The sequence below is a fragment of the Diaporthe citri genome (genome assembly GCF_014595645.1).
Source record: "Diaporthe citri strain NFHF-8-4 chromosome Unknown scaffold_1, whole genome shotgun sequence".
In the NCBI taxonomy this organism is placed as follows: Eukaryota; Fungi; Ascomycota; class Sordariomycetes; order Diaporthales; family Diaporthaceae; genus Diaporthe; species Diaporthe citri.
In genome coordinates, this window is record NW_025064846.1 from 6,943,456 (window position 1) to 6,957,849 (window position 14,394).

The 14,394-nt window shown below is 48.8% G+C and overlaps 2 protein-coding genes across 2 annotated transcripts; both read left to right on the forward strand.

Annotated features, from left to right (window-relative positions):
• Positions 1-1,158: 1,158 nt before the first annotated feature.
• On the forward strand, positions 1,159-2,307 carry INS49_001837 (uncharacterized protein; the record flags this gene model as incomplete). Its single annotated transcript, XM_043162658.1, has 2 exons — positions 1,159-1,360; positions 1,469-2,307. 2 exons carry the CDS (start codon positions 1,159-1,161, stop codon positions 2,305-2,307), a joined length of 1,041 nt encoding a protein of 346 aa, XP_043031164.1.
• A 4,428-nt stretch (positions 2,308-6,735) lies between these two features.
• Positions 6,736-7,399, forward strand: INS49_001838 (uncharacterized protein; the record flags this gene model as incomplete). The annotated part of the gene is made up of 2 exons (XM_043162659.1): positions 6,736-7,070; positions 7,279-7,399. 2 exons carry the CDS (start codon positions 6,736-6,738, stop codon positions 7,397-7,399), a joined length of 456 nt encoding a protein of 151 aa, XP_043031165.1.
• Between the last annotated feature and the right edge of the window lie 6,995 nt (positions 7,400-14,394).

Genomic DNA, 14,394 nt, shown 5'->3' on the forward strand with positions numbered 1-14,394 from the left:
AGCGGCTCAGCAGCGGCAATGATTGAGCTAGACCTTTTTGTGGTGCATTGTGGTCAATTCCTCGAGGTTGACGAGTGTGTTCGGCCATTACTTTTCTACCGTCTTTCATTCCCCGCGGCGAAGCGACTCCAGCAGATTCTCTTGATGTACAAGTTTTGGCTCTCAAGGCAGGGTCGGGTATTGCCTGGAAGGCTACGAAAAAGGGACAAATGGGGCATGCAATGAGTGAAATGAGAGACCTTGATTTCCATATGTTTATTGCCAAGCTTAATAGAAACTGCATGGGGTCCGGGTAGGGCATTGATGGTATCACTCGGTCTAAATTCTTAGGTGAAAGTAAATACAAGATATGCTTTCATCCTCAATTTCAAGGTTGAACCTTCCTCAGGCAGCATATGTCAAGGACAACCGGTAGTGTGCGGGTCTCTATCAAGCGTGAGTCGCTTTCTCCGCCGTCGTCCGTCGCCATTATCAACAGATGTTCTTGCAAGGCCGCTCCTCCAAGACTTCCCGCGCGAGTGTAAGCGGACTTGGTTACTGCCCGAATACCGCTCCGCTTTGTCAGCGCCCCGGACATGACGGACTTTTTCAACTGATGTCTAGTACTCCGCAAGATCCAACCTCCGCTTACGACTCCTCGTGGAAGTCAAGTATTGGCAAAGTATACCCAGACATGGACTGTTCTGGCCCAATACAAATGAGGACTGTAGATTGATCATCATCCCGCAAAACCCTCCTGCTCTCAAGAATGAAGGATCAATGGGGAAGTGACTTGTGATCGTTTCACATCTGTCGTCGAAGAATGGAGTAGAATTTGGACATGCCACTTCAACACATGTCTTTCATTCGGGGCAATACTGAAGAGATGCGATTATTATTCAGCTGTCAGCAGTCAGCCCGCCTCGCGCTTACTCGCGCCTAATGGACACAGTTGGCAATTATTAATGTGCACAAGAGGCTGTCGAGTGGTACACGATGCAGCCAAGGTGTGTGTACGCCATCGATCACATCATTAGGCAGTACGAAATGTATAAAGCTGCTCAATTACACCCAGGTAACACCATGACTTCTTCCATCAACACATCTCATCACCAACTCAAGAAAAACGCCTAAACACACACCAAACCAAACAATTACACGCAGATATAGACAAACAGCATGTCTCCTACTACACAGAAAGCCCTTGTCGTGACTGAGATCGGAAAGCCAGTCAAGCTCATCCACGATCAGGCCGTCCCAGAACCTGGCCCCAAGCAGATCCAGGTCAAGGTCAAGATCGCGGGCATCAACCCACACGACTACAAAGCCCGGGACTACGGTCTCTTCATCGCCGAAAACCTCCCCGCAATCCTCACCAATGGTAAGCACAAGTCTTCTCCTTTTACGGTTCTCCGTCGGATGTGTTTTGGAATGTTCCAGTATACATCACTGTAGACTTCATAGCAGGTGATTGACACATACATACTAGACGTCGTTGGCACGGTGACGAAGATCGGCGACGGCGTGAGCGGCGTCGCAGTCGGCGACAGGATCGTTAGCCAGCCGGGCTTCGCGCCAAGCTCCACGCAGAACGGGCTGCAGGAATACGCCGTCGCGGACGTCGGTGCCTTCACCAAGATCCCCGCGGGGACATCTGACGACGAGGCCGCCACACTGCCCACGAACATCATCGCGCCCCTGGTCGCCCTCTTCAAGGTGCTCCAGATCCCGGCGCCGTGGACAGCCGAGGCCAAGGGGTTCGACGCGGGCACCACGCTCCTGGTGGTCGGCGGCGGCTCCAACTGCGGGCGGTTCGGCGTCCAGCTCGCGAAGCTCGCGGGGATCGGCAGGATCGTGGTCGTGGGCGGCAGCGAGGCCGAGCTCAAGGGCCTCGGGGCGACGCACGTCCTCGACCGCCACGGCGGGCACGACGCGGTGCTGGCGCGCATCCGCGGCGTGGTAGGGGACGACCTCGTCTACGCCTACGACGCCGTCAGCCCCGTGGAGGACCAGGTGGTGGCCCTCAACGCCCTCTCCAGCACCAAGAAGGGCGCGCTCGCCAGGCTCCTGCCCCTCGGCCCCGTGGACGAGAGCAAGGTCGTGGGCAAGAAGGCCGGCTTCGAGGTGCGGGACACGTACGGCAGCTCGCAGGCGCACCCGGAGCTGGCCGTGGGGTTCTGGGAGCGCCTCCCCGGATTCCTTGAGGCGGGCAAGATCAAGCCGACTGCCTATGTCGCCAAGCAGGGCCTGACGGCGGAGAACGTGAACGCGGTGTTGGACGCTTATCGGGATGGAAAGTCTGTTACGAAGACGCACATCCACATCTAGATAGTAATATCAACGCTTCGAAGTATCTTGACGGCTACCGAGATGCTGTGCTTGCTACGTGAAGATCTCTCCTTGAAACTACACGACGGTTGTCCTTGGCTCATTAGCATATTTCCCTCTGCGTATTCCTACCTGTGCTCTTTCAGTCAGATTTGCGAGCTGGGCCACTCCAACACTAAACCTCTTTTTTCCCTCTCGGACTGTTCCCTTAATTGAGAACGACACGTAAGAGTCTCACTGGCTCTTAGAAGTAGAGATGAAGAAGCTGATGCTGCTAGGCCCAATACTCGAGCCACGATATACCCTTTCCAGTCTGTTTGAGACAAGTCGTCCTGTGGGTTCGCCGGGGTCCTCCAATTACCCGAGGACTGATATGCCACGTCAAGTGTTTCCAAATCATGTGCTCCCAGCGGTGTCGTACCAGCTTTTCGTATCATAGCCGGTAAGATCAACGAGTCCAACGATGAATTCAAACTGACAAGTGCCACTTCGTCCTTCGTGACACCTTGGGTGACTGCCAGTCCCGGCTTTGTGGAGGTCGAAAGGTACTACATAAAAAGCACTGAACCCCCCCCCCCCCTTCTAGAGTCAATACCGATAGAGTTAATATCGATTTTATCCAGTGAATCATGTCACTTTACGCCTGGAACCTTGCCTCTAGTACTATCCGGATATTGGCTTCCTAGTTCAAATTTGAATGCCTCATTCTTAGGCTTTGCTACACGAGCAATTCCGGAATGAATGGCAGATCTCCAGGCGATAACTGTGCTGTTCTCTGCTCGTCTTCCTGGTCGCTTGAATCCGAGCACATGAATTTCATCTACATCTGAAGGTGGAAGTATAGCATCCGGATGCCGCCCTCGCCAAATGCAGGTTTAACCGAACCGTACGTTTGGTTCCGTGAGCTGCCTGTCGGTCAGAACACTGCGTGACTACACTGTCCTAGCGATCGAGATCCACGCTGCCAAGGCCCCAAGAATCACAAGTCATCACGAGCGCGGCACCCAGAGGCTTGCAGAATTAGTATGAGATGTCTTGAACGAAATCACAACCTCCGGGAAGTCGTGTTTGCACACAGAGGCTGCATGACGAGCGGGGTCCGGCCATCACCGTCTTAATCTCTGCGCCCATCGGGGCGGTGAGTTCCTCTGGATGCGTCCTCGCCGCCAAAAGCATGCGGCATGAGGGGCTAATGTAGTCAGCGCGGCCAAATCATATGTACAGGTGCGATGGCTCGGGCATTTCGACCAAATGTGGTAGGCAACGGTTGTGCTGCTACTGAAGAAGGCAGAAACGGAAATTGAGCCGCAGCCGTTGGCAAACAAGCAAGCCAGCGTCGCAGACAAATGGGTCCTGCAAGAATCACCCGTTGAAAAGCGTCTGATCATGTAAGGTCCGTCTGATGATGAGAAACAAGACTTTCGTTTCACAAGCTTGGCGTTCGTCCCACTAGGGGGGGAGAAGGAAAAAAAGCAAGACGGCAAGGAGAAACAGTCAGTGCGAAGCGCAACGTGGAGATTCGCTCGGCATGCCTACATGCTACCAGGCCCTGAACATGGGAGGAGAGGTTTGGAGTGGCGGCAGATTAATTGGCATCGAATTGATTTATTTGATGTTTGGGAATTGAGGTCGGGATATTTCGCACTCCAGGCTGAACTCGGGAGGATCAGTCGGAAGTGATAGCTAGATACTGCGGCCGGACAATGATCAGTCGACAATTGATTGACGCATCATCATCTTGCGGGGTGCAGAGAAAGAAAGGGACCCCTAATAAATTTCTGGCCGGCGATGGTGTCTGTGTACGGTGTCGTGAAACTGTCCTTCCATGGCCAGCCCCTGAATGGCGGGTGGGCTTGCGGCATCTGACCCCCCAAGGCGCTGGCCACGCACATCGCGCTCCTCCTCCTCACGGCTCACTTCGGGCCAACCCTGAAACAGCAGTCAGTCGAACACAACAATCGCGCCTCAAAATCGAAAAAAGCAACCGTGTGCAGTAGTTGCACGGCATCGCACGATGTGTGCGGGTTTCTGCAGGTTACGGGCTTCAACAGGGCGCTGCGCGAGGCGGTCTGCAGCCCATGCAAATGCCGAAAGCATACATTAGCTGAATCCCACGCGGTCAGCACGGGGTCCTTGCGGCCATATTGCTTCTGTGTGAGTGGTCAACTGAGTTTGAACACAGCCGGGTAGAGCAAAGCGCAGAGGTGGATGGGAAGAAGGCTTGACTCGTTGCAAGGGACGTGGCCTGCGGGGGTGATCAGCACTTGACAGCGATGGTCGAAGTTGACATGCAAACCATGACCTGGGAGATGCTGGGGCTCCCCCAGATGAGGACATGATTGATCGAGCGATCGGGCTGAGCCGACGAGGCGAGTCTCAGGTTGCCATGCGTGTGATGGACGATTGTTGTTCGTGGCGCTTTTCATTGATTGCTCAGCCCCAACTGCCATTCACCACCACCCATCATCAATGCCAGTGTCGGCACCTTGCTCAACCGACAGCCTGAAGGTTGTTGGCACCTGGGACGATTGATCCCCCTGACGACAGGAACCCCCTGGCGGTCAGCACGTGTGGCCACGGTCTTCTTCCGAGATGCATCTTGCGGTCTGCCGTGTCTCTCCACAGGCCAGGGCTGAGAGGGCAGGAGCAGGACATTAGTTGCGCCACCCCTCCAGCCCTCGTGGTTTGGGTGCGACTTTGGGCAGGGAAAGAGAAATCGCAAATGCCCCCACTGACTCCCCATCCTGCCATCCGCCCTTTCTCCTTCCCTTTCTTCCCTCTTCTCCTTCTCCCGTTTCGGCTGACAGCCTGCCATCGCGTCACTGCGCACCTCCACAGTCCGTGCAAAGGAGTGCCGGCTAGGCCCAACCGGGACAGGGCTGTCCCCCTTTGGGCCTAGCCAGGAACAGGAAATTACAGATGCAGGAACAGAGATGCAGTTCGGCGGATCTCGTGCAGAAGTGCAATCCTATTTTCCACTCCCGCGCAGCACCAACGCCCCCATCCGGTTCAGCCCTCCCAGCCAGGCTGCCACGCTCGCCGACCATTGTTGGGCCAGCTGCGACCACAAAGAAGCAAAAGTGGAAACGGCTGACGATGATCAAAATTAGGCACGGCCAAATGAGAATGACACTCGAGCAGAGGGCAGAGGACAATGGTCGGTTGGCCTCCACCGTGCATCCAGACCACCTGAGTACCCGCAGTGCTTAGTCGCTCCCAACGACCAGCCGACTGGCCAGCAGGACATCAACATCAACGACGGCCGTCGACCGTCTGCCGTCTGCTATCCGCTGCATAGACACTCTACAGGTCATAGATCAGAGATACAGGCCACACATATCACGCGACACCTCTGTCTGCTGGCCCCCAGGGCCGACGAGCTGGGGTCTGGCCAGCACCGGAGGGCGAAACTGTCTGCGCGGCACCTTGACCATTGAACCTGGGAAATTGTACCTGTAATTTCCCGCTGTGCTGGCGCGGATGGGATCATGCACGTCCAAAATACCTTCGCTCTTGGCGTGTCCAAGAGGATTCGCCCGGTACCTAGGACTTTGTGCCGCCTGCCCTCCCAGCTGCCCGCTCTCTTTGTAACAGAGGCCAAGGACAGGGTTCCCTGGGCCCTTTCTCACTTTCTTTCTGTCTCCTCTGCCACCCCGGCCATCACCAGGCCGTTGATCCAAAGGCCCACGGTCTTGGCGGGTGCCGGTTGTGCCTCTCCTCCTGCCAATTGGTGTGTCCGGCGCTAGAGGTTTCCTCCCAGACAACGGGCACGGGTACAATGTACCGCGGTACCTTGTTTTCGTCCCAACGTCCTGGCTTGCTTCACTCTTTTTAATTTCGTCTGTGTGTCACCCAAACTCCCCTGGCATGCATTTTCCCTCCTCTCTTGACTCTCTCCAGAAAACCCTCGCACCTCACCTCCGCTCCACCGCTGCTATATTCCCTCACCCACGGACTTCGTTGGCAAAGTCTGCTTACCCCGTATTGGGATACCAGTGTTTGAGATAGAACCAGGTTCTGCGCACACTCACACCAGCCAGCTCGGCATTCGATATCACGCTCACTTGCACACTCGCCTGCATAAAACCACTTCGCAAACCTTGTTGCGCCCCTCCAAGCCAGATCTCGACTCATTCGTTTTCTGGAAAATCGAATCGTTCATCGCCAGCCGAAACCCTACAACTTCAGGCCCAAGACAAAGAGGCATACGTTCGACAGAGCACAGCAGTGTTCTACTTCCGCGCGAATACAACAACACTCTCGTTATCTGGACCCACCGCTCAGGAGCGCAGGAGGAAGGCTGAAGGCGGTCACTTGGCGCCATCCACTTGACAGGCTTACAACACGACAGCCGCCAGCGCGCGCGATATCGCTACATCTTTTCACCGTGGATTCATTCGAGACATATCATATCTTGAATTCGTCGCCATGCAGTTGACCAGCATTTTGTCGGTGGCTATTCTGCCCCTCCTCGCCTATGCGCAGGACACCACCTCGGGAACTACAACCCTCACGCAGACCTCGACCATGACTAAGACCGTCACTTTGGCCAGCAACACTGTGACAATGACCGCTACGAACAACTCGACCAACGAGCCTACCAGCGTCACTCGTTCATCATCCAGCCGGGCGACGGCGACGTCCTCCACGAAGGCGTCTTCAGAGACTCCCGGCGTCAACGGCCTTGGCAACGGCGCCGCGTCACTCGGCTCCTCCCATGTCGCTATTGCTGGGGTGGCAGGCATGCTTGTCGTCGCGTTGATGTAAGAAAGTGAGGAAGTCAGCACTCGACTAAGTCGAGTCGCTTCCTTGCTTCCTTTGGAGCAGGCTACGCGAGACCATATTCAACCTTCACATTTCTATCACTACTTTCGAACCGGACTCTTCGATGCGAGCATCACCCCGGGCCATTTTCTCTGTCGGTACGAAGCAGCAGTTCACACAAGTGCTTACTGAGCGAATCAAATGAAGGACTGGAAGGAAACGACCACGACATCACGAAGACGCTGAGCGCCTGGCTGCATCGGACCCGACATTCGAGACCACTACACCCAATGGCATGACCGACACTACGAAAAAGCATTTTGCATAATCGGAGTTGAGAGAGTTTGGTGGCTTGGCGATTTGGCGGTGGCATCTTCACCAAAAGCTTCTCACGGACTCAACTACTTCTCTTCAGCCTCCCAGCGACACACCGAAATGTACCCGCTCCCCGACTACTCAGTTGACCTGTACCTAGAGCGCATCGATTGCGCCTTCAACAGATGGGGCTACATTATTCTCCCGCAGTACTTTCGGGGACATCAAACCTCACGGGATGACCTCCACGATGAAGACATCTCGCTGCTCGCTGGCCGGACATCTAACAGGTCCATGGCGGCCTCACAACTTCTTCACCTCTACCACACCCTAGCTTGGCGGACTTGCTGTTTTTGATTTTACGGACGAGCCATGATGTCTTTGATTTTTACCTCGCTGTCCTTACAAGACGGCGGGAACGACCTTGAACCTTTCATGTTTTACCTTTACCTTTCTTATACCAAAATCACCTTGAGATTTACATACTAAAGAATCCGCGTCCTTACTACAGGGCTTGAGGCGGACTTGATTGTTGATACCCACCCACTCTTCTGTTTCACCCGTGGGAAATGGTCTGGAGGACAGGGCGGACGGCAGGGGCTGAGACCCCTATCAGGGGGTCTCACCGCGGGCCGCCGACTGAGACCTGGTTTGAGGGACATTTAATGACTTCACTGAAACATCATGTTATTATTTTGATGACTTGAATATACCATTTGCACCATTCATCAAACGTTTCCAATGACATGGCTGCCCTACCTAGAAGAATGTGATTCATGGGAGAGAAAGCTCAGTGATGTGTATTAAGGTACTATCCTCAGAGGCTGGCACGAGAGCTCAGCCCCGTCAGCACACGAATGTCTTTTCGAGCGCCGAGATTACATCTCGATTACTTCTCGGGACACCCCAACCGACCAAACAAACTTCGGTCGAATTTAACTCATTGCCTGCAGTATTTCTTTCTCATTATATTCAGGTTGAACAATTCACACAGCCCCAACTGAGTAGCACCTTTCTGACCCACCATGTACCCATAAAATGATCAACATTGATGGGCATGGAGCAACGAGCTTATATCACGAGCCTAATTTGACCTCCAAGGTCTTGCAAGTCCACTGATCGGCATAGACCACCGCTAAACGCTTCTGCAGTCTATATAAGCCGACTCTCTCCTCTCTCTCTCCCGCGGGCGGTCGACGGCGCCCAGCTGGCGCCATTGTAACTCCTTCCCTAGATGCACGTGCATCGCCTACAGTAAAGAGAACGGACTTTCGCACCCGTGAAAACGGAGGGTACACCTGTACATCACTCACGCTACAGCTGCAGCCAATTAGAGCAAATCACCAGGTCAATTTACACACCCAACACCCATATAAGTCAAGCGGCCCACATCTGGTCCACCCCCTCATATGGGCCACCCCTGCACACTATATATCCCCTTCTAACTCAACGGGTTAAATAGCTAATTTTAGACAGATTTGAATATACATAGAAACTAACAATGGTAATATATAAATAATATTTTAAAAATTATATATATAATACTTTTATATATAATTAAATAAATATATTTTTATTATTTTATATATTTATTTAATATATAAGCTTTTAGAATTAATATAGATTTAAATATAGATTTATAATATATAATATTTAAATATAATAATATTTAAAAAATTATAAAGGGATTACTTAAAGAATTATTAATATTTAAACTTTAAAATTTTAAAATGTTAAGATTTATAAGGAATTCTTTAACATTTTATAACATTTATATTTATATATATAATTCTTTTAATTCTTTTATTATTAATATTATATAAATTAATTTAATTTTTAAATATTTTAATTAATATAAAAATAAATGTATTTTAATTATATATAATTAAATAAGGTTTATATTTTAATATTTAAAGAAGTAGAGTAAAAGTGGAGAATTTCTTCTTAAAAAAAAACTTAAATCTTTTATATATTATAAAGGAAATTATATATAAAAATAAATATATTATATTTATAATAATTATATTTATAAAGATATTTCTACTTTTTATAAAATAAAATCTGTTAAGAAACACTAATATTATATATATATATTCCTTAACAGTATTTTTAAAATCTTAATTCTAATATTTAAAAGTTTATAAGTATTTTAATAGATTTTTTAAATGAGTAAAATTTAAATTTTAGCTTTATATATTTATCATAAAGCTGTATTAAAAATATCACGTTTATATATTAAGAAACAATAAAGAAATCTTTATTTATATAAAAAGAGTAATAGATAAATAATTATATATATCTTAGTATATATAATATATATAGAATTCTTTAAATATTATTTCTACATAGAGAAGTGAAAATAATATATATGTTTAAATCTATATAAATTTAAATATTTTATTCATTGAATAAATAGTGGTTTTGTTTGGTGAATTTTGTGTGCAGGGGTGGCCCATATGAGGGGGTGGACCAGATGTGGGCCGCTAGACTTACCCAACACCTATATACATAAGACCTATACACCTAACACCTACACACCTAAAACCTTATGCTTATATAAACTAGGTGTATAGGTGTTAGGTGTATGAATTAAGCGTGGGAATTGGGCGTGGGTGTTGATTTAGTGCTGGCGATGTAGCATGGGTGTACCCTCTTTTTTTGCGGGTGCAAATATCCGTTCTCATAGTAAAATGAGCACGCCTGGCGGAGTCACAAGCGCATATATTAGACTTAACACGGTCGATGTGGCCTCAATGCCAAACTACATCTGCACCCCTTCCTCACCAAGCTCCCATTCAATCTCCATGTATTGACTAGCCGTGCTGGGAGCCGTTGGGTACCTGTGCCCAGGCGTTCACAGCAAGTTCATCGGAAAAACTAATATTCTTGTTGCCAAACAAGGGTGAAATTAATGCTAAACTCCATGAATAGACAGCATCCTAACGCACTTGGTGACAGAAGCTACCTAATCAGTGTGTTCTTAGGCGCAGTTAACCCGAGTTCGACGTGCCTAGCGTGTTCGTAGTTCTGTGCCATCGCAGTCACAAAAAATATACGTTACGCTCACTCGTTTCTAAAATCCTCTGCCTAGCTATCATTCTTCTCGCAAACACTTTCCGGCTACCTGGGTGAATCATCCATTCTCCTGTCTTTACTTTTCCAAATGGAGTCAACAACCCCAACGATGTCCTGGAGTCGCTTGCCTCAACAGGTCGGGCTCCTGATACTACAGGCCTTACTCGAGGACGGCTGCAGTCTCGCTGAATTCGCTACAGTATCGCGAGAGTGGCAAAGGGTCAACGAGAAGCATAACTTCGCCAGAATCAAATTGATACCATCACGCCTTGCTGGTTTTAAGTCAATAATTCACCGCAATAGGTCTCTTGTGAACTACATATGGCTTTGTGTGAAGCTTGAGCATTATTCTTCCCTCAAAGCCTTCACGGGTGACAGCCGGTTTATATCTAAGAGTGATCTCAGCCGTATTGTCACATCAATTCGGACTTTATTCTCAACACTCAATAGATAGGAGCCTAACGGTGAATTACTGCTTAATATCAGTATCCACTAGCCCAGCGATTCAAAGTATTTACTCAAATATCTAACCTTCGGGCCCAACGTTCCTTCAAACGAGTGCTTAGGTCTAGGCAACCTGGACCAGGCGGACGAAGCAGGCCACAATTAGAACCACTAAAGTGCTGTTGGCAAAGCCGATAAACCTATTCACAAGACCTTAAGCTCAATCTACCTCAACGATTCAACATTCAACGAAGAGTCACCCAAAGACGACGTCTTAAAACGGGAGTTCAAATGGTAGGACCGATTGCCCAAGGTCCCAGCAATAACAGCTGTGCTGCTTCGCCAACAAACTCGCCAACAATGGCTTCCCAAGACGCTTAAAGAAATATTTTCCCTCTTTCCTAGGCTATAAGAGGTCTTTTATAAGCCATAAAGGTTACCAAATCATAGTTCTCAAGTGGCTACAAACAAAGGTAAGTAACCTTTTACCACTTTCCTTTAACTATTCTCCAGATTATTAAATAAACTAGCCACAATACTAATAATTTTTTCGATTTAAATTAAGAATACCTCATTAAGTCGCTTGCCCATCAAGGCATACGGAAGCTTACATTTTTCAAGAATTCAAATCCATACTACTTAAGCGTTATCCCTAAATACAAACGTGCTCAAATTCCAACTACTTTTCTAAGTCAAACAGCTGCTCAACTTAGCTATAAGCTTAAGCACTTCTTAGCCTCATTTCTAATCAATGCTAACTCTTTTTTTTCTTCTTGCAAACCCTTCTGGAAGTGGGCCAACCTCACGTCACTCACGCCCACTTCACGAATATTAGCTCCGAAAGAAAACCAAGCTAACATCACCAACATGCTTAAATCAGCAGCAGTAAAAGCTTTAAAAATGCTACAGCTGGAGATTATAGAGATATGGAACGGACAACCAGGATTGGCAACTCTCTTCAGATATCAGTTAAAGCACGCTGCCATAACCTAAAGAAGCACATGGGATTTTGCCGTGCTACCTCTCATCATCCCAGCCAAAAAAAGCATCGCACACAAATATGGCGCCAGAGAGCTCGTCGTCAGGTAGGAATTGCTAAATCTCCGTGCTAATATTAAATCCCACGGTGATGCAATCCACTATTTAAAGCTTTTAAATCCAGTGGTCCGGCCTATCTCGTTGCAGCAGATCCGTACGGAGCACAAGGTCCATAGAATTTGGAAGAAAATGCGAAGAGCGAAGGAACGACAGGAAAAAGTGCAGAGCGCATAGTTGTCTCACGGACCTGGGGAGCTGGGATACTTGCAACGCTTTCAACAATGAGGCAGCTTTGGAGCACCTTTTGAAATAGAGTGTAAGCTTGTTCTTCCGTACCACCGCCGGTCTAGCACTTTCCTCAGCAGAATAAGCTCTTGAAGAGATGGGCGCAGAGGAAGAGACTGACCGCGGCATGCGGGCGAACAAGACTTTATCTGCATCCTCTCTGAGACTAGAGTTATCATAAAATACCACCGTGGTAGTGAACCATTTTCAAGTTCTTCACCATCTACGTGGAAGCTGGCGGAAACACTTCTCAGCTCCATTGTCCAATTCAGTCAAACTAAGGACGTACAGCTTCCACATCTCTCATCAGCCCACTCATCGCGGCCAATTTCTTCTTGCCAGATCATCTGCGGTATCACATGAAACAAGCGAAGCCGGATTTCTTGAGATCTAAGTGCTAAACAGAGCTTTGACATCTTTGAAGGAGGTCTGGATGCTAAAGAAAGACATGGAGGGGGCGCAGGTGATCCGCGCCAAGATGGTGCCTATGTTCGACGTTGCCATAGTGATGGATGGCATAAGGTATGAAGGTGCTATATCAAGATATGCTAGTTACAACCATCCGCGTCATGGTGAGCAGCAGAGGCTGAGATGCTTTCCAGCCCGTGAACGCCCCCTGGCTCGCACTTGTGAATGAGACGGCACAGACACGACTTATGCCTTTGAGGTCATGGTAATGACTTCCCGACTCAAATGGGACCACTTTATTCAGGTATGGTGGATGTTCCTGCATGTTTCATCTTGGAAACTTCAGAGTGTTCCATGGACTTACCAAAGAGCAAGGCGAATGTGGTACATAAGTATCAACATGCCTCTTTCCATCACATTCAAACCTCGGAGTAACCACCAGAAACGTAAGATGCACAAAGATTCAGTTGTTTTTTCTCTATGGAAAGCCAAAAGTATTGTGATCCTTGTCAAGATTCACTTTCAGGTGTGCTATGTGGCCAGACTCCACATTTCGGGGCACATGCTGAAATGGTGAGACCCTGCCGCAATGAAGTTAGGAACGATTGGTGACGAATCAACCTTTCTTGTAAGAGTTTGCCAATTTATGAAACTCCATGACCTTTTGCCACTCGGTTGTTCTCTTTTGCTTTGGCTTCTCTGTTGTTGTCTGCTTCCGTTGAGTTACCACTCATTGCTGACCATCCCAATCATCACCATGAAACTCTCTCCAAAGGTTCTCGCACTACAGCTGCTTGGGCTCCGCATAAGACAGCTGGAAGTACTTCTTGTGGCACTGATGAGTGCCGTGCCGGTTGATCCCATTGGTGACGAAGGACTAGGCGCGGCACGGAGGCTCTTGTCAGACATCATCAGGCCTCATTTCAACCCTGGTACCTCGGAGTATGGGAAGATGTAGCTAACCTTGGATATCTCGTTGAACGTGATCGAACCGCTGGCTTTCTGTCGTTTGAGCTCCTCAATCTCACCAGGGAGCCAGCACCACTTGCCGTTTTTGTGGGTCTTATGATAGCAAGCGTGAGCAGACTATTTGGTTGCGTTGGTAACCATGGAAACCAGTAGCTACCAATACCCATGGGCCTGGTGGAATTTATGACGTACCTTCCTGCTGCATGATCCAGAGTGATCCGGTCGAGGCATGATTGATATTGTTTCTGTCGATTGATGACGAGACTTGCTAAAAGAAACTGGGAAAGCCTTCGATGCAGGTGCAAGTCTCAATTCTGAAGTTTTTGATGATGCTTTGCAGCGGGAAAAGTTAATTGGGGATGAGAAAAGGCATTGGATAGTGGGGCGCGAATACCACTGAGGCTGGATGTCCACTTTCTCCGTGTTTGTATAAAGTGCTTTGGGCTGAGAGGAATACCCTCTATTTAGTTCTTCATGATCTACCTTTTTTTCTCCCTGAACTTGCGGACGGAGCCCAAGAGAAGGCGCAGTCAAGCCTGTTCATGGCACTCATCAGTAGTCAGACTAATTGTGACTGCCCAACTACACTGGAGCTCTACGATGTGCCTGTGCCTGAACTCGGTGGTGAAAGCCTGGTCCTTACGGAAACATCAACGGTAATATACTGCCAGCTGATCGGGGTCAACCGCGTGCCTCGGCGATAAGCACAGGATGTCCCCAAGCAATGTTATTGAAGGTGACATGGGTCAAACCTCATGGGTGCCGTATCCTTGTTGTCTTACAATATTG